Consider the following 25,516-nt stretch of genomic DNA (forward strand, 5'->3'; position numbering starts at 1 on the left):
GAAATATGTTATATTCCCTGTACCCTAGGAATCACACAGTCTTATTATAAACAAGAAATATGTGAAAAAAAGAAACTAAGGTAGGATGTGACTGTGCCTAAATATATGGTACAAATTCTGAGAGGTGAAGGCGGCCAGGAAAGTGAAAGGTGGGCCAGAACTTGGGCCAGAGGAGTCACAGAGCCATCTCCGGAGAAGGTGGCGCCAGAGCCAAGCAGTGAAGGATGTGTAGGAGTTTAGTCAGGTGGTGCAGCACCCCGGGGTGGGAGACTGCAGTATTAAAGGCCTAGGGGAAGGAATGCATATGGCATATTTCAGGAAATAGGGTGCGCATTGAGCTGGCTGGAGAGAGGGTTCCCTTTGAGAACAAACAATGTGAGATGATTAAACTAAGTAAGCATAAGTTCCAGGGGGCTTTAGTAATAGTTAATAACTTAGACTTTATTCCGTAGGTCATGGGTATCGCGGATTAGTTTTTGAATAAAGAAGGGATGTGGTGAAAGCGGTGGCTAAGATGATTGAGACTGTGGAGGCATGTAGAACATGCTGGAAGAGGGGAGCTGGGAAGTGCAGAGGCTGCTTCAGGAGTTCAGGAGGGGAAAGGGACTCGCGGCGAGTGAGGACTGAGAGAATGGGAAGCAGTCTCGTCTGGGAGTCTCTGGAGGGGAGAGCAGGGTCTTGCCATCTGCTGAGAAAGGGAAAAGAGGGAACGAATCAAACGGAGCTCAGAGGTTTGAGCCTGTCGCCAGTATTGTAAGTGGCACCGTTGAGAAGGGGGACTAGTTAGGGAGGGTGGCTGATTCAGACACATGACTAGGTTGAGTCTGCAATTATAGCAAAAGACTGAGCTGTGTGCGCAGGTATGTGTGTGCACTACTTTTGCAGTTCTGAAATCCAAAGAGTCCTGCCAACTAAAAGGAGCTTTTAAAAATTTATGTATTTTAAAATTTCCGGCAAACTCATTTGGCAACAAAACTTGGCCTGAATGGACACAGGGCTATTTACAGTCTTTATTTATTGCACTTATTGTGAATATTTATACTTTTCAATACAGAAACTGACTTTTGCTGTTAACAGGTAAACCCTGAATCTCAGTGACTGTACAGCTGTGTCCAATGCAGGGAAGGAGGCGACAATGTTCCCCACAGCCACGTCAGGACCCTGATTGAGGGTGGCTCCTCTGACCTGGAACATGTGGCTGCCAAGGAAGAGAGTGCAGAACTCAGCTTTGTCCCTAGCTATTGGTCAGAACTAGTTACAAAGCCCCAAAGTAACTTCCGAGAGGCTTAGCAGCGTAGAGGAGGGCATGAAGTGTTTGTGTCTGCCTCTGCCATGGGAGCGCCACCCTGTCACCCTCCCTCAAGAGGGGCATCACTTAACATACAGAACACCAACCACTGTTCTGAAACATTTTTGGCTCCCAAGGGTTTGGCTAAAGGAAAATGGACCTGTATTTTCATTTTTTGAACATGTGTATCAAGTACCCTTCTCATAGCTTTCCCCAATTATTTCATTTAATTATTTTGATAATTCCACGAGACAGATTGCCACTGTTTGCACTTTGCAAATGAAGAAACTGGGTCATAGAGAGTCATGTTCAAGGTTATAACGGGGAGGTTATAGAGCCAGGGTTTGAAGCCAGACAACTTGACTCTAGTGTTCCATTCCTTACAACGACTTACCTGTCTCGTTTACATGGCAGACAGATGACGTTTTGCTTGAGAAGCTGGGGCTGGACATAGAGATTTGGGAATCTTCTATTTAGAGGTGACCTGATTTTTTAATTCCTACCAAGGAGAAGAAGTGAAGAGAAGGAGAGAAATCCAGAGGCCAAAAGTTCAAACCTTGAGGCACAGTCACGTGTGGAGGGGAGGGGTGGGAGAAGGCACGAGGAAGAGGAACCAGCAAAGAAGCAGAAGTGGTTAGAGTGGTGGCAGGTTCCCTGGCTTGAGACAGAGGCGCAGAGGCAAGGAGGACACAGCCACCAATGCGCAGTGCCTCAGAGAGACACAGAGAACGGTTGGCAGGAAGGAATCGAATCCAGTGAGCTTTAGCTGAGCTTTCTTGTCCATGGCTTGTTCTAGTCAGCCCTGACAGGGGAAACCCAGGGTTAGGAACTTGGCAGATTTGGGCACACCATGTGGTACATGGAAACCAGTCACGGGCCTGCATCCTGATCTGGAAATGCTGTAGCCACATCAGACACAGGACTCAGAAGACTGGGCGTCTTTGTTTACACTGCTTGCTAATCACAGGCTAGGTTAGTCTTGAGTAGGAGTGATTTGTGGTTTGAGGCAAAAGTTTAATTCCCTTTCTGACTGAATTCACGTCAAATAGCATTTGGATTATGTCCCATCATGAAATAAATGTAGTTCCTTTAGTCCCACAAAGGGACGGGGGGAGTTCCTTCCTAGGTGCATCTAAATATCGTAAGTCCCCCGCATATGAACCTTCAAGTTGTGAGCTTTCAAAGATGTGAATGTGCCCTCCCATGTTCAGTCACGTAAGTTAGTTCACATGCCTGGTACACGCGCGTGCATCCTCTACCAACGGCTGTGCTTTTGTGTGCTGTACAGTACTGTATATAGTAGTACAGTATCTTTATTTCAAGCCCAGGATGTGCAGAAACAAGTGTAAAAGCAGCGGTGATGTAGCTGGTGCTACTGTATTTCTCAAGGTACTGTACTATAAGATTAAAAATGTGTTATATTACATTATTTGTGTGAGAAGTATAAACCTACTACAGTACAGACTATATAACTGATTGTGTTAGTTGGGTAAGTAGGCTAACTTTGTTGGACTTGAACAAATCAAACTTACGAACGTGCTCTTGGAACGGAATTTACTGGTATGTAGGGGGCTTAACTGTAATAATGTTGTAGGTGAAAGGTGTGGCACCCTACCTGTAGGGACAGACAGGACTGCAGACTGGTAGAGACGTGGGGTCCTCTAGAGCTGGTGTGAAACTGGACAGTATGGGAAGCTGGAGGTGGCATGTCTGAGCGTGGCAGCATGATGCAGACACTGTGCTTTGGAAGGCCCTTCCCATGGGGACTTCAGGGGAGGGAGAAAAGGAAGACAGTGGCAAAACTGCTGTCACTCATAAAACCTTGAAGCCGCATAACTTCCTCTGTAGTGTGGCACATCTTTCCACGTGTGCGTGTGCACGCTCACACACACACAGTCTCTCTCACCTAGAATGCAGACCAGGTAGGGCACCCTGCCTTCCCATTCCACCTTTTTTACCTCCAACCATGCACAGCCTCAACCAGAGCCTCCCCTACAGGTTCCCCAGGCCTCATAGCTTCCCGAAAGGTCACCACCCTGATGTGATGCCGACTCCATTATTACTTCATCTCCTCCATGAGTTCTGAAAAGTAAGGTTTCGGAAGATGCTGTGATAGTTTCTTCTTTTCAGTGTTCCCACTGAAGCCCTGCATCTGTGAGTAAAATAAGCCTCCCTTGCCTGTGTAACACTTAGGTTGTAGCCTATCTGCTGCTGCCGCTACTAAGTCGCTTCAGTCGTGTCCGACTCTGTGCGACCCCATAGATGGCATCCCATCAGGCTCCACTATCCCTGGGATTCTCTAGGCAAGAACACTGGAGTGGGTTGCCATTTCCTTCTCCAGTGCATGAAAGTGAAAAGTGAAAGTGAAGTCGCTCAGTCGTGTCCGACTCTTTGCGACCCCTTGGACTGCAGCCTACCAGTCTCCTCCGTCCATGGATTTTTCAGGCAGGAGTATTGGAGTGGGGTACCATTGCCTTCTCCTTGTAGCCTATTTAGGCTTCTTTTAAAGCATTATGATCTTGAGAGAATTTATTTAACTTCACTGTAACTCAGTTTCTCCTGTAAAATAGGGATCGTAAGAGTTCCTGTTGTGAGGGTTAGTTTAATTGATGCATGTAACATACTTAGAACAAGGCTTAGTATATAGTAAATGCTCTATAAATGTCAGCTACTGTCATATTATTGGTAATGGATAAAGTGGTCCATATGTTAAATCGAAGGATGAATGGGCTGTATCAGGGTTGTATTTTGAAGAGCTGTCACAGTGCAGGCCTGTTACTCCAAGGAGCTTTGCTGTCCGCTGTTCGGTATGTAAATTTTGGGGGAGAATCCCAGGGACAGGGGAGCCTGGTAGGCTGCCATCTGTGGGGTTGCATAGAGTCGGACACGACTGAAGCGACTTAGCAGCAACAGCTCTTTGAGCCTCCATTTCCTTGACTTTAAAATAGTGAGTTAGAGTCTGTATTCTTATATTTCAATTCAGTGACTCTCAAGATGTGTTCTGGGACCCCTAGCAGGTTCCCAAGAACTTTTTGGGTGTCCCTCAGGTTAAAACTATTTTCATAATAGTACTAAGATGTTCCTTGCCCTTTTCACCCTCATACTCTTAAAAAAGTACAGTAGAGTTTTCCGGAGGCTACCTGATCCATGTTATCACAGCAGTTTGAAAGCAGAAGCTGATCTGAGAGCCCAGCTGTCTCCTACGAAGCCAGCATTAAAGCGTTTCCCACTCTCTTGCTTCACTTTTCTTTCTTTCTTTTTGTTTCCCGGTATTCTGGCCACACTTTGTGGCGTAGAGGATACTCCCCTGACCAGGAGTTGAACCTGTGCCTCCCCAGTGAAAGTGCCAAATCCTAACCACTAGGCCACCAGGGAACTCTGTCTCACGTCACTTTTTAAAAAACATACAGTTTTTAAAATGTGTTTATGTTAACACATAATGGTTTTAAATTATTTTTAGATGAATAAAATTTGTTTTCCTAGTTTTAATTTGTAATAAGGCAAATATCTATAGATATCATATACATAAACAAAAGCTTTTAGGGGTTTTTAGAATATAGTTAGAATCTTTAGAGTGTAAATTTTTAGAGTGTAGGTTAGAATCATCAGTCTAGTTCATTTGACTGGAAGAGAATTCTAGCCCTCCCATCTCTTGGAAAGGGGGAGTCCTTTGTGCACCTACCCTGCCTTTCAGCTTTCTCCTTTTTCTGTCACTTTCTCTGCCTGCTCTGTGTTCTTCATCTTCAGATATCCTGAAACCCTTTTCTTTCTTCAAAGCTACAGTCTTTTGCCTGTCTCAGTATTATTTTCATTCACTGACTATGAACTCTTTCTTACCTTTATCTCTGTTGCTTGGTGGTTTCCTGACTATCTTAGTTTTCTTTTTCCTTTGTACCTGTTCTTCTATAATATCTCTTCTCTTTTCCTGTCATTTCTAACTCCCTCAAGTTATTTGCTTGACCTTTATAGTATCTCTTCCTCCCTGATTTGTTCTTTAACCTTCTAACACCCCTTCCTTCTCTTGTTCCTGATACTTATACTCAACTCTGTTTTTCAATCAGTGAATTCATTTAACAAATATTGGTAAGCACGAACATTATATACCATTACATTTGCTTGTCCCTGGAGCTACGGAATTAAGAGAGGCATGATCCCTGTTCTCCCAGAGCTTATAGGGTACCCTGATGGTCATCTAGGCTAAAACTGGGGACAGTTATAAGGTATTTGTCCAGGGTGCCACTCTACTCCCACTTAGGGCAGCCGTGATAGGGTAGTGGAGATCACTGGTACCAGTGGCAACCATTTATTGTGTGTCTACTATGTGTTAAGTATTATACTTACATTTTCTTGTTTAGTTCTCATAAAAACTCTGTGAGTTAGGTATTTAGCCCTATTCTGCAGATGGAAGAACTAAGAGTTATAGAGGATAAGTAACTTGGTTGTGGTCGTGTAGCTAGAATTATCACTATGAAGAGTTCTTTTTCCGTTTAGTAACGTCAGCCAAGAAGGAGTAGTATCCTGGCCCAGAGGTGGCGACATAGTGGGAGCAGCTCCAGAGCCAGTTGTGGAAATAGAGCTTGTGAACTTAGAGATGACACGTCAGAGCAGATCTCCTGAGCTGGGCAACCCCAAGGGTTCTTGTCCCAAGACCTTTGTTGCCCCAGAGGTTAGAACTCTGTGACAGGAGTGCTTGTCAGGGCAGAGAAGCTCCAACAGGAGCCTCCAGGCATGCTGCCTAATGTTGCTGAAGGGCTGCCTGAGGCTACCTGGGTGGGGCAGGAGTGACACAGGCCAGAAAACCCGCTAACCTGTCTGTCCTTTCTTTGGCAGAGTGACGTCAGAATCAAGTTTGAGCACAACGGGGAGAGGCGGTAAGTCTGCCTTCTGATGCGTGGATGTGTCTGTTGAGCCCCATTTCTCAGAAAGCGTGCAGCTTATGGGGGCCATCTCCCTGGAGTGACTCCTGTGGGGTCCCTGGCTAGGTAATGGGGTTGATGGGGCAGAAAGGGGAATGCTGCATCCTTGGTTTGGCATATTGACTGAACCTTGTTTCTGGTCTTAAAGCTGCTGGTCTGGTCAACTGCTAATATTTTACCCTTTTGCTCTTATTCTGCTGCTGTGAGGTCCACCATTGTGCTGGGGGAGGAAGTCAGGGCTCCAGCTCCACTGAGTCATAGCTTCCAGACATGCTGACCCTGTGCCAGCTGTGGGCATCAGAGGGAGAGGAGGCTTCTCCTGTGACGTGCTACCATTCCTGTCCTGAAAGAGTGTCCCTGGTTTTGTCCACATCAGGGGTCATGTTGGGTGAATTGGTAGTTTCTTTAAAATGTCTCTAGGTCATGGGAAGCTGCATTAAGTCCCTCAATTGTGAAAGATTTCAGCTCATTTGAGGACATAGAAAGAGAGAGTTCTCAGTCTGCATTCTGCATCTTACCTTGGGGAAGTGAAAGTACTGTTACAAAACCCTTGTATCCTTTTCCCATTGTCAATATTAAGGTTTTTGTAGGAGGTCAAGATAGAAGTTCTCAGTGGAGAAAAATATGACTTCACTTAATTTCTCAAGTTATTTTACGGAAAATCTTTAAGAAAGCGTATAGAACTCTGGTCAGGGGATGTTTGGGACACTTTGTGTGCATGTGTGTGGCATGTATACACACAAGCATGCTTTTCAATATCTGTTTCTTGCTCTTTGCCTTTCTCCCTCGTTGATTACTGCCCTGCCCTTTTTCCTTTACTATGAACATTTGGAGGGCAAAGAGCACACCTATGAGGATAAGATCCTCCTATTTTACCAGTCACCAGAGGACCTTGCATGCTTCCTCAGTCTCTTCAGTTGTGTCCAACTCTTTGCGACCCTATGGACTGTAGCCTGCCAGGCTTTTCTGTCCATGGGATTCTCCAGGCAAGAATACTGGAGTGAGTTGCCATTTCCTTTTCCAGGGGATTTTCCTGACCCAGAGATCAAACCCACATCTATTTCAGCTCCTGCATTGCAGGCAGGTTCTTTACTGCTGGGCCACTGGGGAAGCCCCCAGAGGACCTTAAGTGCCTTCAAACGTTTTTGTCCTGAAAGTTCTCTGCTGCTGGCATCTTTCAGCCCACTCTGAAACTAGCTCTGGATATCTGTGGCTCTGCTTTCCCTTAAAAAGATACATTCAGAAGCCTGCAAGTTGGTCAGAGGTGGAAACATTGTGCAAAGGGCCGTCTGCAGAGCCAGGGCCTGCTGCTGCTAGGTAAATTCTAGGGCTGTTCCAGGCCGGGAGGGAAGAAGGTTTTCTGAGTTCTGTCCCCAGCTGTTCATTCTAGGACCTGCCAGTAGCATGGAAGTTAAATTGTCACTTCATTGTTGCTGCTTTTCACACTTTTGACCGGACTGGATTTTGGAGGGATTGCCAAAGTCAGAGCAGCCAAGAGTTTTCAGAAGTAGATACAAAATCAAAGGCTCGATTGTGTTGGAGCCTAATTACTCAGTTACGCTCTCCTGAATTCCTGTTCCCTAAGTGGTATATAGTTACAGTGAGCGGACTTTACTGAGAAAGTGTGTGTGTTTAGTTTCAGAGATGCTGCCAGATCGAAACCACAAATATTTAAGGTGGTCAGGCAGGAATGGCCTTTTGAAGCCCCGAGCAGCAGTGTTGGTATCAAGATTTTGAGAACTGCATGCTCTTTTTATGGAGCTGTTTTCTGGAGCCGTGATGTTTCGCTGTTCGTGTACTGTGTGTGGAATTGAGGACTCTGTAAAGTCTGTGCGGCGAAGCCACGTACAAGCTGCTCTGTGCCAGACAGCTCTGGTTTCATGTATTTCATATCTTAAAGATTTGGTTGAAAATATTTCTGTGGGCTTTCTTTACTTTTTACAGGACTAGGAACAGGATCTGTTTAAATGTTGTAGGTTCTTATAGACTTAGAATTTACAGAAAAGAGGAAAGAAAGAATAGTGACTTTTCCCCTTCGTCATTGCCAGATATCCATTCTGGTGGGCTGAGTTTCCCATTGCTTTGGATGGGTTGGCATCAAACTCTGAACTTTCCTCCCTCTTAGCCTCAGGAGGGCAGAAGAGGACTGTAGACTAAGATCTCCCTCCTTGGAAATTATATTGCTGAATGTATTAGTTTATATCCACCGGGAAATCCATCCATATTGTAATCCTTATATTCCCTCCCCACCTCAAATCAACCATCCTCAGCATTAATCAGGTGCTATCTTTAAAAAAGAGAGAGAGAAAGTTAAGTGCTACCTAGATATGAGTTATCTAGATATGTGTGTGTGTTTGATTCTTTTGAGAGAATACCTTTCTATTTGTTCCTTATAGTAAATCATATCCCCTTCATCAGGACCTCAGCCACAGTTCAAAAGGGGCCTGCCTTTTGGACTGGTGGGGATGGTTGTGCTGGGTGTTAGACCTGTCTCTGAAGTACTAGCCTGAAGATGCCAGTTATTTAAGGTGATGGTGGCAGCTTAGATCTTAACTAACCTGGGAGTCCTGCTTTCTTGAATTTGATAGGACTTCTGGACTGCTTTTAAATGGTTTTGGAAGTTTTAAATGGTTCATCACCAAACCAAATACAGGAGAATTTATCTGAGCCTGATCTTTTTCTGACAGTGTTAGGGACATCTGAGTGATCTGGTATTTTATTCAGAAAGGCGGACCCCTTTTGAACCATTGCTGAGGTCCTGATGAAGGGGATATGGACTTAATTATTATGGAATTTAGTAATTCCTTAATTACAAAAGAATTAATAGAAAGGTATTCTCGAAAGAATCCATCAAACACTCATGTCTAGATAACCCATATCTAGGTAGCACTTAATTTTTTCTCTTTTTTTTAAAGATAGCACCTGATTAATGCTTGGGATGGTTGATTTGAGGGGGGAAAATATAAGGATTACAATATGGATGATTTCCTGGTGGATATAAATCAATATATTCAGCAATATAATTTTCAGAAATGAAGGTAGTGACAGATGAAGGAAAAGTTATAGAGAAATTATCTTCCTGAGATATTAGGCTTTGTGTGAAGGATTATACTAATAGCCTATCAACGTTGTTCAGTAAAACTTCCCCTCTAATAGAAATGTTCTGCAGAAATCCCTTGGTAGCTGAGGAAATTGGTTCCAGGGCCCCCCTGTGGATATCAAACTCCTCGGATGCTCAAGTCTTTTAGATGAAATGGTGCAGTCTTTGCATATAACCTATGTACATCTTTGTGTATACTTTAAACCATCTCTAGATTTCTTATAAACCTAAGAGAATGTAAATGCCATGTAAATAGTTGCCAGCATGGGGCATATTCAAGTTCTGCTTTTTTGGAACTTTCTGGAATTTTTTTTCCCAGATATTTTTGATCTGCATGTGTAGACCTGGGTATAAAAAGGGGTGACTTATAGCTGTGTTCTCCAGTATCTAGTGAGCACTTGAATGTGCTGATGGGACTGAAAGAGCTGATTTTAAATTTAATCAATTTAAATCTAAATAGCCACATGTGGCTAGTGGCTACTGTATTGAACAGCTCAGTTCTAGATATGACTTTCATGATGCCCACTGATTTCAGCCAGCCAGATTTCATGAAAATCCAATGGCTTACCTATCAAATTACCCATGACATTTTTCACAGAACTAGAACAAATAATCCTAAAATTCATTTGGAACCACAGAAGGCTAAATTGCCAAAGCAATCTGAGGAAAAAAGAAAGCAGGAGGTATAACCCTCTCAGACTTCAGACAAATTTAAAAGCTGCAGCCATCAGCAGTTTAAATTGTTGCTGTCAAATTTGTCTTCTTCCTTTTGACTTCTATATTTTATGTAATTTTATATAATGCTTAGGAAGACCTTCCCTACTCCAACATTTTTTTAATTCTACATTTTCTTATATACATGTACATATGTAGTATGCATATGTTTCTTTTTTATGTTCTCTTCTGTTTACCTCTTTATTTTTGTTTAAATAAGTTTTAAAGTATTGGGTTGGACCCTTATGATATGGTCACTTTTATATGTCAAACATTGTTGACTATCCCCAGTATCCCTAATACATTAAAACTTTTTATTTAAAAAATGTCAAATGCACACAAAAGTAGAGAATGTGAAACTGAACCTCCAAGGATCTGTTACCCAGCTTCAACATTATCAACATTTTGCCAACCTTGTTTCATCTATCCCAACTTGTAAATTTTGTTGTGCTATGTAATGACAAATTATTTTAAGACCTCTTTGAACATGTTCCTACTCTACCATGTGTTAATATTTATAGAAATTGTTCTTTAAACAGACCTAGTGAGTCTCTCTTGGAGAAGGCAATGGCACCCCACTCCAGTACTCCTGCCTGGAAAATCCCATGGACAGAGGAACCTGGAAGGCTGCTGTCCATGGGGTCGCTGAGGGTCGGACACAACTGAGCGACTTCACTTTTACTTTTCATTTTCATGCATCGGAGAAGGAAATGGCAACCCACTCCAGTGTTCTTGCCTGGAGAATCCCAGGGACGGCGGAGCCTGGTGGGGTGCCGTCTGTGGGGTCTCACAGAGTCGGACACGGCTGAAGTGACTTAGCAGCAGTAGCAGTAGCAGTGAGTCTCTCTAGAAAAATATCAATATCAATACTATTTATAGGCACACATGTGTCACTGGTTAAGAAAACTAATCAGGCATATAACCAACTCAAGGGGAATTCCTGTGACTCGGTGGTGGGAAATGTCAATTCATAGGATAATCAACATTGAGACTCCTGTGGCATCTCAAAAATGAACAGTAGAAAAGACCTTTTCAAGTCCTGGATGTGAGTCATTTAGGAGTTAAGACCGTGTTTTCAGGACTGTGGTTCCAGTCTCCAGTTTTTCTTCCTAATAGGAATATTTGGAACATAGCTTTTAAATCCAGGTGTCCTGCCATGATACTGAACTGTCGTTGACTGAAAGATCTGAGCTGAAGTGGTAGAACATTGATTGAGATTGAACATTGATTTAGCTGCCTGTGGGTTATATTGAAAAACCTAAGAGATGTGCAGAGAAAGGGTGAAAAGATAAAGGCAGATAAGAGAAGAAAAAAATACAGAAAAAGGCAAGCTACATGAAAAATAAAAAGAACTCTTGAAAAGAAAGGAAAATATCACTCAGGAGTCATAACTTCTAAACCCTGCATTTAAAATATGCAGTTAACCATGCTTCTGTTCTCTTTCAGAATTATAGCATTCAGCCGGCCTGTGAGATACGAAGATGTGGAGCACAAGGTGACGGCAGTGTTTGGGCAGCCCCTGGACCTACATTACATGAACAATGAGGTGCGAAAGGCAGCTGGCGGGGGCATGGGGAGCACCTTGCCTGCCTTTTCGTCTCTGCTTAACTGAGGATCTCCTAGTTTGTTCTTCTGATGTCATCTGCAGGTTTTCATTTTCTGGAGCCTCTTTTGTTCATTCCGATAATTCTGGGATTTTTCTCTTTTACTGCGTGGAAGATTGCACAGCTATTTCCATTCCCTCTGCTCATTCTAGGCCGATAGCTCTAATAACTCCATGGTGGAGTCAGGTACGGGGATCAGGGTCAGAGCTTAGCATTGCCTTGCTATAGCAGAGGGTTCAGCAGGGCTGGGGATGTGGTGAAAATTGGTGGGTAGGACTGTCAACCTCTATTGACAGTCATAAATGTTGGATTCTTCTCAGAGTTTAGCTTCTGATTGTAGCTGGTGTCAAACATTAGCACCTCATCTAATCATTTCTTTAAACGCTTACTCCTCCTAACCCCACCCAATGGTCCTTATTTATGCATACTTTGAACATCACTCAGGAAGCAATTCTTTTGAATGTCAGTTACTTGACTGCTTTCCCAGCTCCAAGGAAGGTACTAGAGGCTGTAGTCTGCTTAGGTTGATGCTTTGCATTAGTCTGAAAGGCAACGTATTTGTGCCCAGTAAAGAGCCTGCACTTTGAGGGGCTTCCCTGGTGGTCTAGTGGCTAAGAATCCATCTGCCAATGCAGGGGACATGGCTTCGATCCTTGGTCTGTGAAGATCCCACATGCTGCGGGGCGACTAAGCCCGTGCATTACCGCTACTGAGCCTGCAGTCTTGAGCCCACAAGCTGTAGCTAGTGAGCCCAAGTGCTGCAGCTGTGGAAGCCCGCACACCTAGAGCCTATGCTCTACAGCCAGAGAAACCCTTGCAATGAGAAACCCACATGCTACAGCTAGAGAAAGTGATGAAGACCTGTCGCAGCCAAAAAATAAATTAAAATCTTTAAAAAAAAAAGGGTTGATTCATCCCTTAGTTGAAAATAAAGGCTTAAAAAAAAAAGCTTGCTCCTTGAGGGAACTAAGTTGAGGGGAATAGACAGGAAAGCTGGGAAACCTCATGGCTCTTTGAGAGGTCTTTCCCGTGTAGTTTTATTTTAGTGGTTGAAAAGTTAAGAATTTCCTCTAGACTCTGGGGCTAAAATCTGTAGAAGCTGAGATTTGTTGGCTAAAAACTTTCTGGTCCTCTTTAAACAAAATGTACAGCCACAGTTCGGTACGCATGCTTGCTCAGTCACTTCAGTAGTGTCTGACTCTTTGTGATCCCATAGACTGTAGCCCACCAGGCTCCTCTGTCCATGGAATTCTCCAGGCAAGAATACTAGAGTGGGTTGCTGTGCCCTCCTGCAGGGAATCTTCCTGACTCAGGGATCGAACCCGAGTCTTCTGCGTCTCCTGCACTGCAGGCAAATTCTTTATGTCTAAGCCACTGGGGAAGCTCCTCAGTTGGGTATATGCTGCCATATAGCTAACAAAAGTAAGACCATACGAGCTTTTGCTTTTTGGATAAATTTTAGAAATACAACAAATTTAGAAAGTCAATAACACTATGGTTAATAAATAAAACAGATGTAAGCATTTCAAAGTATGTAAACTAACACATTTTAAATACAGGATATCAGAACCCCCAAAATATAAGTGAAAAATCCATAGAGCAGTTCAAGCATCCATGACTGTATGAGAAAGTGAGGCTAAAATCAGCTAGCTAGTCAGCATTCAAGAAGGCATTCTTTATTTAGGAAAGATTTTTCTGGATGGTTTAGCACTACTTGTTTCTCTTTCTGTTAATATTTCCATTAAGAATTCCATATGTCCCCAAATCCATTTTCAAACTCTTTTGCCAAGGAAGCGACTGCCCAGAATGTTGGACATTCCTTTATTCAAATGTTTATGCAGATATTGATTCTAAACCAAATATATATATTTTTTAAGAGTCATTGAAGACGAAAGTATTTGAGCATTTGTTTTTCATCACTTTTTTACTGTTGTTGTTGTTTCTGTTTTTGTTTTTTGACCTCATTTCCCAGACCAGGGATTGAACCCAGGCCATGTCAGTGAAAGCCCAGAATCCTAACCACTAAGCCACCAGGGAACTCCCATAATTGTTATTATATTCAATCATGCATGTTTTTCCGTACTCTGCTAATGTCAATGACTAAGAGTTGACTAATCTTATTAATTTCAGCTCTCTCAACCTATTTTTCTTTGCCCTCTAAACCCTCCCTTGTCAGGACTTGTGAACCACAAATGAAAAATCTTTGATTTTATTTATGTTTATATTTTTGTTAAAATAGCTTTTTTGAGATACAATTCACCTACCATATCACTTACCCTTTTATTTTTAAATTTATGTTTTTAAACTGTACAATTCAGTGATTTTTAGTATGTTCAGAGTTGTGTTAACTATCAGTACCGGATTCCAGAACCTGTTTATCACCCCAGAGAGAAACCCTATACTCATTAGCAGTCACTTCCCATTCCCCCTCCACTGCCTAGCCCCGGGCAACCACTTATTTACTTTACATCTCTCTGGATTTGCCTGTTCTGAACATTTTATTTGTATGGAATGACACAGTATGTGGCCTCTTGTATTTGGCTTCTTTCACTGAGCATGTGTTCAAGGCTCATCTATATTGTAGCATGTATCGGACTTCATTCCTTTCTGTGGCTGGATAATATTCCATGATACGGGTATACCACATTTTGTGTATCACTTCATTCACCTCTTGATGTTTTTCTACTTTTGGTTATTATAAATAATGCTGCTATGAACATTTGTGTACCAGTCTTATATGAACAGATGTTTTTAATCCTCTAAAATATACCTAAGAGGAGAATTGTGGGTCTTGTAGAAACTCTGTATCTAACTTTTTGAGGAACTGCCCAATTTCCTCATATTGGCTGGTACCACTTTACATTCCTACTAGCAATATATGAGGGTTGCAATTTCTCCACATTCTCACCAGTACTTGTGATTCTTTTTTTCTTTCCTTTTTTAAAAAAATTATAGCCATCCTAGTAGGTATGAAGTGATATTTTATTGTGGTTTTAATATTCATTTCCTTAATGACTAATGATGTTGAGTATCTTTTCATGTACTTATTGGCCATTTATTGATTTTTCTTTGGACAAATACATATTCAAATCCTTTGCCCATTTAAAAAACTGGATTGTTGTCCTTTTATTGTTGAGTTGTAAGAGTTCTTCATATACTCTGGATACTAGATCCTTATCATATATTTGCAAAATTGTAGCTTTTTTTTTTTGGTTGTTAAAACATGCTCCACTAATTTCTTTATCTTCTCTTATCTCTACCCAACACTAGCCCTTATTTATCCTTACTTTATATGTTACTCAGAAATGAATTCTTTAATGTGATATGATCTGTAGAATTTCATCCCATTCCATGGGTTGTTTTGAGATTTTACTTTAAATACCGTTTTTTACTATTTGTTATTTCCTGGCCTAGGATTTAGAGTTCTCATTTCCTTGTATTATAAATTGGGAACCACAGAAATTAATTGGATTTTTGCTTGTGTTTGCCACAGATGTGTAAGATCTGACATTCGTTAGGTCTTAAGGCATAGCATACTTCTGCATCTTTTAATACTAAGTACTCATAATATTTCAGAAAACTAAGATCATAGCATCTGGTCCCATCGCTTCATGGCAAATAGATGGGGAAACAGTGGCTGACTTTATATTTTTGGGCTCCAAAATCACTGCAGATGGTGATTGCAGCCATGAAATTAAAAGACGCTTACTCCTTGGAAGGAAACTTATGACCAACCTAGACAGCATATTAAAAAGCAGAGACATTGTCAACAAAAGCCCATCTAGTCAAGGCTATGGTTTTTCCAGTAGTCATGTATGGATGTCAGAGTTGGACTATAAAGAAAGCTGAGCACTGAAGAATTGATGCTTTTGACCTGTGGTGTTGGAGAAGACTCTTGAGAGTTCCTTGGACTACAAGGAGATCCAACCAGTCCATCCTAAAGGAGATCAGTCCTGGGTGTTCATTGGAAGGACTGATGCTGAAGCTGAAACTCCCAATACTTTGGCCACCTGATACAAAGAGCTGACTCATTGGAAAAGACCCTGATGCTGGGAAAGATTGAGGGCAGGAGGAGAAGGGGACGACAAACGATGAGATGGTTGGATGGCATCACCAACTCATAGACATGGGTTTGGATAGACTCCCGCAGTTGGTGATGGATAGGAAGGCTTGGCGTGCTGTGGTTCATGGGGTCACAAAGAGTCGGACACGACTGAGTGACAGAACTGAACTCAATATCTTCTGCTTTTTAGTAGCGAGTAAGACTTATCTATATCCTCGAGAATCTTCTCTTTAATACTTCGGTGGAATGAAAACAGAGGAAGTAATTTTTGGTTCTAGTCATGGATTTTATTTTTAACTTTTAAACATTAAGATATTAAACCCTTCTATGTGGCCTAAATTTGTGTTCTTATTTGAGTAATGTTTTCATCCTCAGTCCTCCCTCTCTTCCTCCTCCTCCTCTGCCTTTTCTGCTTATTTTGTTAATGGCAGCACAGAGTAGGGTGGGACATGCTTCTACTGCTCAAGTTGGGAAGAATTATGGGGGCTAAAACTGTTTGGGACTTGATGCTTTGGAGTAAAGAGTATTTTGAGAGAGGAAACTCTTCTCAGAAAATATCTTGAAATAAAGTACCAATGTGCTACAGCATGGATGAACTAAAAAACACTAAGCAAAATGAAAGAAGCTGGATGCAAAAGACTATGAATTGAATCGAATATATACAAATTGTGTGATTTCGTTTATATGAAATGTCCAGGAAATGCAAATCTCTAGAGACAGAAAGTAGATTGGTGGTTGCCTGGGGCGAGAGGTAGGAAAGAGGAGTGACTGTGAATGGGCACAAGAGATATTTTTAAAGCAGTGAAAATGTTTTAAAATTGAATTATGTGATGGTTGCGCAACTCTGTCATTTTCCTAAAACTTATTAAATTGTACACTTAATGAAGAAAAAAAAGAAAATATCTCTATGGCTTCAGTTAGGTCTTTGAGGACTCCAGAGTATGCCTTGAGATTGTTTTTCTCCAAATTTATTTTTAGTGTTTATTTTCTTATTTTTGCAGATTAAAGACATATTTTATATGATTTCCTTTTTCTGTGTCCTGTGTCACAGCTCTCCATCCTGCTGAAGAACCAAGATGATCTTGACAAAGCAATTGACATTTTGGATAGAAGCTCAAGCATGAAAAGTCTTAGAATATTGTTGCTGTCCCAGGACAGAAACCATGTAAGTAGCTCCTGCCCTGGACTGACAGCTGAAGACACAGCTTGCTGTCCTTCAGGAGTTCATGTTCTTCCTTGACAGAGTTTTGTGTTCCTCTGTCACTGCTAAAGCGAGAACATAAGTGTGGTCTAGCCCACTGGGTCAGCAGCCAGCTAGCCGCCTGCATTTGGTTTTACTGCAAAGCCAGACCATCAGTGTCAAAGTTGCAGCTGAAGGTTACTTGGCTTGTGGTGTGGGAGGAAGGAACGCATTTTATGATAAAGGAGAGGATTCTTTTTCTCTATAGTTAATGTGTTTTTTTAATTTTAAACTAGATATGGACCCCAGCAAGGGAGATTTGCTTAGCGTGGGGGTGGTGATTAGCAAAGGCTTTCAAGGATTTGAGAGTGTCATGCTTTGTGAACCCAACTCCCACAACTCCTCGGCAACTGTGACTTTCCCCTGGGACACATGTAGAGAACACACTTTTCCCTTCTGTTCAGTGGGAAAAAGTTCATAGACTAAAGAGCCTCTGGTAAGTTAGCATCTGCTGCCTTACCAAACGGCAGCAATCTTAGGGACCTTCAGAACTTAGGGATTTTTCCTTACAGTTTCCTTTCCTAAAGAATCCCCAAGGGCCTATGTTTCACAAGAATGCTTGTAACCTGTATCTGTCTTCTGTCTGATTCCTCTACCAGTTTTCTTCACATACACATCCCTGAAGTTTTCTTTGGTGTTCTTTCCTTTCCGTATGCTTGAAAACAGCCAACTGTGGACAGCTAGTGTTGCTGCCTGAGAACTGTGGATGCCCTATACCGGACAGAATTTAGAGGGAATGGTGCTTTATTTTTAAAGAGACTTTAGAGTGTCTCTTGATTAGGGAAAGACACAGAAGAATGTAGTTAGGAAGCCTTAGAATAAAGATGTTTTCTAATACTACAGAAGTGTCCTTGCACACGAGACTGGTCTTCTCTTTCCCAGGGTCTTTTTTTTCTGGATGTGTTTTGGGAATTATTCTGAAGTGAAATGTAAACTTTATTCCTTCATTTCTCTGTCCCACTTCCTTCCTTTCTCCTTGAAGTCCTTCCTCGTTGCCCATCTTGTAAGATCTAAATGTAGCCTCACACCCAAGGTTTTTCACTAACTATCCTTCTTTCAGCTCCCCAGTCTCATCTTTCTAAGTTCTTCAGCATACTTCCCTTCTTCTGCAGTTCTTTCTTCCTTTTTCCCAGACCGTGGTTGTCAGCCTTTTTTAGGTTCTAGCTTGATTTACCTGCTACAGTTTGGTCAGTATTCTTGACTGAGGCCATATTGATTATTCCCCTTTCCTTTAGTCTTTGGATATAATTTGCACACTAGTTTATAGGTTGCTTAGTAATTGCCCTAAAGTTGTTGTGTATTTGTAAATTTTATCCCAGAAGATTGTAAGGTCCTTGAGAACTGGAGCTGTATCTTATTGTTCTGGAGCCCATCTTCTTAAGAGAGCAACAGTGACTACTTGAAATGTTAGCAAGAGTCAAGTAGAGACCATCTTTAGCAAACCTCTTCTTTACAGAAGAAGCTGGAATTGAAATTTAATGACGTGATGGTTTAACTGGGAGCCAGCAACCCTGATAGTGATCCCTCCATTCCACTGATGCGAAACTTCAGACAACTGATTCTATACATTTGCCTCCACATCCATCAAAGGGTGCACTCAGCTGCAGGTGCTACTACAGCACCCAGAGCTGTATGAAAGGTGACCATCTGATCTCTGACTCTCATGGCATTACATTAGATGTTGCATGAAATAAATTCCATATTGATGCCTCTCTTTGTAAGGATGTATATTTTAAAAATTATAAAGTCAGTGCAACTTACTGTAAAGTTAAAATAATAAAAAAGGATTGTCTTACATAATTCTAGTACCAAAACATTGATTTTTGCATATGTTTCTCTTTGGCCATATGTATACACACTTTTAAATGTTGTCATGGTATTTATGCGGTTTTCTAATTTAATTTTTCACTTATTGTCATGTACATTTTTCTGTTAATATACAGTCTTCATGATTATAAGGATGCAGAAGTCCCTTGAGTGGATAGACCATAATTTTATTCAGTAACCAGTTTTGCTACTGTTAGAATGCTTAAGCTGCTCCTATTTTTTGGCATTTATAAAGATTTACATTTAAGACTAACAGTATTGGTGGTGATGAAATCTTTCCTTGGGGACTTCCTCAACTAGACTTCAGGCTTCTTTGTAAACAGAAGTATCATGATCCAAAATTGCTATGTGCTCAGGTGTTGGAGAAGGCAATGGCACCCCACTTGCCTGGAAAATCCCATGGATGGCGGAGCCTGGAAGGCTGCAGTCCATGGGGTCGCTAAGAGTTGGACACGACTGAGCGACTTCACTTTTACTTTTCACTTTCATGCATTGGAGAAGGAAATGGCAACCCACTCCAGTGTTCTTGCCTGGAGAATCCCAGGGACGGCAGAGCCTGGTGGGCTGCCGTCTGTGGGGCTGCAGAGTCGGATATGACTGAAGTGACGCAGCAGCAGCAGCAGCAGCAGCAGGTGTCCTACCCTTAGAAGAGTGCTTCTCTGTTTGTAATGAAATCTCACTTTTGTTCTTCTAGTTTCCAATCTGTCATAGACCAGTTCTTTTTAAAAAACACAAAAACTGAAAAGTGGACAAATTAACTAGAGACAAAACATAAGCCCACGATTTTTATTGTTAGATTCAGTAGGCATAAGTCACTCTGCCAAATTGTTACCAAAGTGTTTATTAGCAAGTTACTCTTCATTTCAGTACTTTCACTGTAGGGGACTGGTTCACCACATGTTGGAGCCTGGCACCAGCCCATAGATCATACTCTACATAACACTTCTTCAGGACACCACATCACCCCGGTCTTCATCCCCTCTTGATGATCACTGTCAGCTACTTTGTTCTCTATAGTTTCCTTCAATTTTAGCAGCCTATCACCTCATTAACCTTTTGTTACCATCTGAACATCTGGTTCCATCACTACATGGGAAAAAGATGGGGAAACAGTGGCTGACTTTTAATTTTTTGGGCTCCAAAGTCACCGCAGATGGTGATTGCAGCCATGAAATTAAAAGACGCTTACTCCTTGGAAGGAAAGTTATGACCAACCTAGATAGCATATTGAAAAGCAGAGACATTACTTTGCCAACAAAGGTCCGTCTAGTCAAGGCTATGATTTTTCCAGTGGTCATGTATGGGTGTGAGAGTTGTACTGAGCACTGAAGAACTGATGCTTTTGAGCTGTGGTGTTGAAGACTCTTGAGGGTCCCTTGGACTGCAAGGAGATCCAACCAGTCCATTCTAAAGGAGATCAGCCCAGGGTGTTCTTTGGAAGGAATGATGCTAAAGCTGAAACTCCAGTACTTTGGCCACCTCATGCGAAGAGTTGACTCATTGGAAGACTCTGATGCTGGGAGGGATTGGGGGCAGGAGGAGAAGGGGACAACAGAGGATGAGATGGTTGGATGGCATCACCAACTCGATGGACATGAGTTTGAGTGAACTCCGGGAAATGGTGATGGACAGGGAGGCCTGGCATGCTGTGATTCATGGGGTCACAAAGAGTCGGACACGACTGAGCAACTGACCTGAACTGAACTGAACCTTTACTTACCTTCTCATTCTTGTTTTAAAATGTACTGTCTCTTCTCTGTGGATTCCTTTTTTATTGGTCTTTCTATGACAGATTTTAGCCTTTCCTCTGTCTTCATCCCTCAGCAAGGTGGATAGTCATACTCCTCCCATCTCACCTGGCCAAAGCCATGTCTTAGACTTCAGTATTGTTTTCACTTGAGAACACTTGGATTTTGGTAATCACAGAACTTCTGTTAGTCTGAGGAACCTTTCTCTAGCCTTGATTTTACTGCCATTTTAAGATACTTGACCACCTTCCTCCTTCAGTAGTTCTCGCTGCCCTAGACTTCTGCCTTGGGCCATCAACTCTCAGCTGTTTGCTATTACAGACTGCTTTTCTAAGCATGTGTTCATCTAACTCTTAATTTATCCTTCTAAAGCTCTTGACCTTCTTATAACTTTCCAGATTTTCCACCGTCATAACATAACCTCAAACTCAACATTATCTTGTCACTCATACATATTATAAAAACTAAATATCCAGGATAATCTAAATGATAATTCTTCTTATTTTTCTAAGAATAATGGGGCTAGTGCAGGAAGTTGGAACAAAACTTGGTGGCTAGAATATTTTTAGTCTGGCCCTGTTTAAAAATCATTACACATTTGGGAATTTCCTGGCAGTCTTGTGGTTAGGACTCCATGCTTTCACTGGTGAGGGTGAGGGTTCAATCACTAGTCAGAGCACCAAGATCCCACAAGCCAGTAGCACGGCTAACAAATAAATAAAAATTATTACATTTTACGTGTCTAAGGTACTTTATTTTCTCATTTGATTTTGGTGACTTTGAGGGATCCTGGTTATTGCTAATCTATACCTAGGGAAACTGAGGCCTAGAGTGATTTGCCCTGGGTGAAGCAGGTAATAGTGACAGAGTTGGTCTTGAGCCCAGATGTTCTGACTGCAGTCAGTACATATGAGACACCATCCAGGAAAAGGATCTTAGAATTATTGTAAGATCCTTTATTATTAGGATTATTATAGTAGTCTTTGGAAATTATTATAGTTCTGGAAATCCTCACCCAGGTTCTCCCACAGTTCATTAGAAGCAGAACAGGAAATGTAATGCCCATGAGGAAAACCTGTGATATGTGTCACTCTCTCCCCCTTTGCTTCCTTTCTCAACTTAGGAGGGAACTGAGCTAAGAAAGGTCCAAGACAAGACAAATTTTTATGAAGTTGGGATCAGTTTTTTACATGAACAGCCTAAAATGCCTGGAACTCTAGTCAGGAAAGGGAGCTGAAGCGTACATTCCTTTAGGCAAAGTCTGTGTAGCACTGAAGAGTGGGGACAGTAAGAGCACAGATCTATTCACCTCATCTCAGTTTGAATGAACCCCTTGAGTATGAGGATTATCAGAACAAAAAGGAAATAAGAATTTGTTTAAGAAACATAAACATGTCATCCTTTATTCAAGTTGTATAGCTTCAAAGCAGATTTTTTCAGACTTTTAATAAATTCATATGTGTTAAAAACTGAATTTATTGAATAATCTGGATGCTCCCACAGTGATCATAACTATCATGGTCTTCCATGCAAATGTCTCTTGGTGCCACCATTGAAACAGAGGGCCACTGAGATCCAGAGCGCCACTTCTCAGCTCACGTTCCATGAACCAAACTAAACCAAGCACATGGTTACCCCTTTTTTCCCCCTGCATCATTGAGTTCAACTGCTCCTTTTGTCTGATACACCAAATCTTTTATCAAGATAATTCGTGGATCAACTTTTATAATCTTTTTTTCGCTGATCTCCTGGTTTCCAGTGACTGCAGTCTGTGCACATGGTTCCCTGGTGACATTTCATGTTGTTTGTGTCGGCCAGAGCACACTGCTACCCACAGAGTCTTTCAGTGAGGTTTCCACAAAATGGTCGAGTGCCTTCTATTTGCTGTTTCTAGAATGTTCTACCAGCTACGCACTTTGCACCCATTGGGACTCCTTTCACTCTCTGCAGGCACTTTTATTTTTTCCTAGCCCCACCTTCCTCCCTCTCTTTCCCACTTCTAGGTCTTGTTCCAGGTTCCTTGAATCCTTGCTGCATCCTCATTTTTGTTTACCATGTCTTTCTCTTGTCATACCTAAAATCAGGGTTTTCCGAACTTGACCGAATATTTCCAACACTTGGGGGAGATTTTAAAAATACCAGTCCTTGGGCCTTACCCCCAGAGAGTCTGCTGACGTTGGTCTGAGGTGTTAAAAACCCCACAGGCAGTTCTGCTGGGTAGATGGGGCTGAGAACCACTGCTTTAAACCAAATATGACTCACCTCCCAGGACCTCACTGCTCTGAGTGTGGTCCAGGTACCACCTCATCAACATCCCCTGAAAGCTGGTCAGAAATGCAGATCCTCCATCTCACCCCAGACCTGAATCAGAATCTTGCATTTGAACAAAGTCCCAGGCGGTTTGTGTGCACGTGGCAATGTGAGAAGCCCTGCTCGGAAACCTTCGCTGATTCCCTTCATCTGTTTTCCAACGTGGTGCTGCAGTCAGCCTTTCCTCTTAGAAACCTATGCTTGTGCCAGCTATTGAACCTCATTTCCTGTCTCAGCTTTTAGATTTGAAAATTGAGAGATTAGAATTTATATTCTTCAGTAATTTCAGATTGTGTTGCCGAGATGTACGGAGTCCCCACTCCGTGTCAGGCCCTGTGTCTCAGCAGGTGTCCTTGAGGTGCTCTGCACAGCTCTTCTCTTTCTGACTGCAGGGCTGTAGCCTTTCTGTGCCCCTTACTGACCTGCTTCCCCAGCGTGTGGCTTTGATTGTTTTTTCCTTTCTGACCCTTGGCGGAGAGCTATTGCACATCGGAGGCTTCAGCAAGAACACTCACTTCCCCTTGGTTCTGACTTCCCGTTAGAGCAGGACAGTGTGTCAGGACAGCCAGCATGTGATCAGGTCTGGCGCGGGGAGACCAGAGGAGGCTGCTTGGCAGCTGGACCCTACCCCTGAACGCGTGCGGGAAGCCTTTTTCCTGGAGGACAGGATAGTTTGTTTTGGTCGCACTTTTTTTTTTTTTTTTTTCTTATGGGAGGTGGGTGTGAGAGAGAGAAAAAGAGAAACAAGTAGAAATTTTGACCCAAGTTATTTATAAATTCTGAGCTCCCACTCTCCATAGCGCTCTACTTATGAGCACAGCGTGACATCACTTGTTCCCCTTCAGGCTTCAGTTGTAAACTTTCTTATGCCAGGCCCCCTTTTATTGCTTTGTTTTCTCTCTAGGGCTCACCTCGTGGCCCATCTGAGTCAGTGCAAAGTGGGGTGGATGTAGCAAGGCTGCTGACCCTGTCCTGAAGTCCTTGACCTCTGGCAGCATGGTACCTGTGATAGTCTTTCTGAGATGAACACAGTCCCAAGATGGTTCACACGTAAACTCCAAGAACATGAAGTAGCCAAGCTCGTTGTACCCTAATTTTCAGGGAGCAATGATGGTGGGGGAAGAAGCATATCACATTATTTTTAAAATGTTGTATCAACCAGAGTTTTTGATGCAGAGGTGGCCATCATTGTCCACGGTGAACCCCCATGCAACAGGTGATCTCGCTGCTGAGATAATCTGCTTTTCCAGCTGTTCTCCCCAACCCTTCAGAGAGTTTTGTGAGAGGATATTTACAGCTGTTTTCTGTTTGGCACATTACTACAGGAATGCCTGGTGTTCCTGTGTGTCTGGGTCATCACCTATTACATTGGAGCACCGGGTATCAGTGCTTTCTATTAGTGAAACTGTAAAATGACATTGAGCAAGTAGTGAGGGGCCAGATATGATTGAGGAGTGAGGTTTTGGGGAAAGCTGAGAAGCTTATGCACTGAAAGCATGAAGGTGGCTGAGAGCGTGGTGAGTTCCAGGGAGGGGCGAGGGGACATTTCTCAGCCTGCCTCCTTAGTGAGCTGCCTTTTTCCTCTTATCTTGCAGACCAGTTCCTCTCCCCACTCCGGGGTGTCCAGGCAAGTGCGAATCAAAGCTTCCCAGTCTGCGGGAGATGTAAATACCATCTACCAGCCCCCTGAGTCCAGGAGCAGGCACCTCTCCGTCAGTGAGTATCTCATCTCTTTTTTTCCTCTTATCTATCTGCCTGTGTTTTTTTTAAATATTCTTTTAAAAAATAATTATTAATTAGAAAACAGTCATCAAACATAATATTGACTGCTACGCTGTTTGGAATAATCTTCCATGCCTTTCTTTGGGGAAGAGAAATAGGGATATGATTGGGATGGAGTCCTGACCCTTATGCTGTCTTGCTGTGGTGGGGTAATCAGGTCCTTTTCAACAGCCCTAAAAAAGTGATCTCAAACATCTGTTTGAGGACCTTCAGTGGCAGTGGACCCTCACTTCTGACCATACTTTCCCCAAAAGACTAGGGACTTGTGGAGGTAGAAATCAGGTCCAAGTTTGAGTTTTGATATCAAGCCTCTTGCTTATGGTTCCAGTTCTGATACTTCACAGAAGATGCAGACCAACAAAACTCCTGGAGCGTCTTAAGTTGTCTGGGAGGACAGGAGACTACTGACGTAATATGTACAGTTGGCTCATTAGTAAGAAAGATATGTAGCTGCTGCCAGGCCTTCCTGGGAAAGAAATCTAAATCATGTCTGTGCATTATACCAGGCAGTCCAGTTTTGCTCTGGATCCCTTTTTCCACATTTGAGGAGAAAGCTCTTTTTTTGAATTGTGCAATTTGTTTCAAGGGGGAAGTCTGGCCTTGTCAGCATTTGCATTGAGGTTGCTACCCTGATGTTGCTGGAACCCCTGCTGCTATCCATACAGGTTCTCTCTGGGTGGGTAGAATTGCATCAAACTGAACTGCTCTCTGGAGATCTGGAGTGGAGCTGGCAGCAGGGCGGGACAGGGTGGGGGGCTGCATTCTGAGCATCAGTCCTGTCATGGAGCTTGTGTGGGAATGAGAAGCCTCCCCAGGGAGCAGCAGAAAGATTGTGCTGCTGAGGCACTGACTCTGCCTCACTGAGTAATTTCTGGAGCCCAAGCAAGCTCTGGTAGTCAGTGTTGCCAAGCTGGAAGTCCATAT

General features: G+C 42.5%; 1 protein-coding gene across 4 annotated transcripts in view; it reads left to right on the plus strand.

The window, feature by feature from the left end:
- The window catches only part of MAP3K3 (mitogen-activated protein kinase kinase kinase 3), a 60,769-nt gene that overhangs the window by 13,225 nt on the left and 22,028 nt on the right, over positions 1–25,516 (plus strand). For all 4 annotated transcript variants that reach the window (XM_027974350.2, XM_015098870.3, XM_015098871.3 and 1 more), the window contains 4 exons: positions 6,119–6,159; positions 11,465–11,564; positions 16,737–16,850; positions 24,406–24,526. In XM_027974350.2, the coding sequence (XP_027830151.1) occupies positions 6,119–6,159; positions 11,465–11,564; positions 16,737–16,850; positions 24,406–24,526 (376 nt within the window). The remainder of the gene's footprint in view (positions 1–6,118; positions 6,160–11,464; positions 11,565–16,736; positions 16,851–24,405; positions 24,527–25,516) is intronic.

The sequence above is a fragment of the Ovis aries genome, chromosome 11, assembly GCF_016772045.2.
Source record: "Ovis aries strain OAR_USU_Benz2616 breed Rambouillet chromosome 11, ARS-UI_Ramb_v3.0, whole genome shotgun sequence".
Lineage (NCBI taxonomy): Eukaryota > Metazoa > Chordata > Mammalia > Artiodactyla > Bovidae > Ovis > Ovis aries.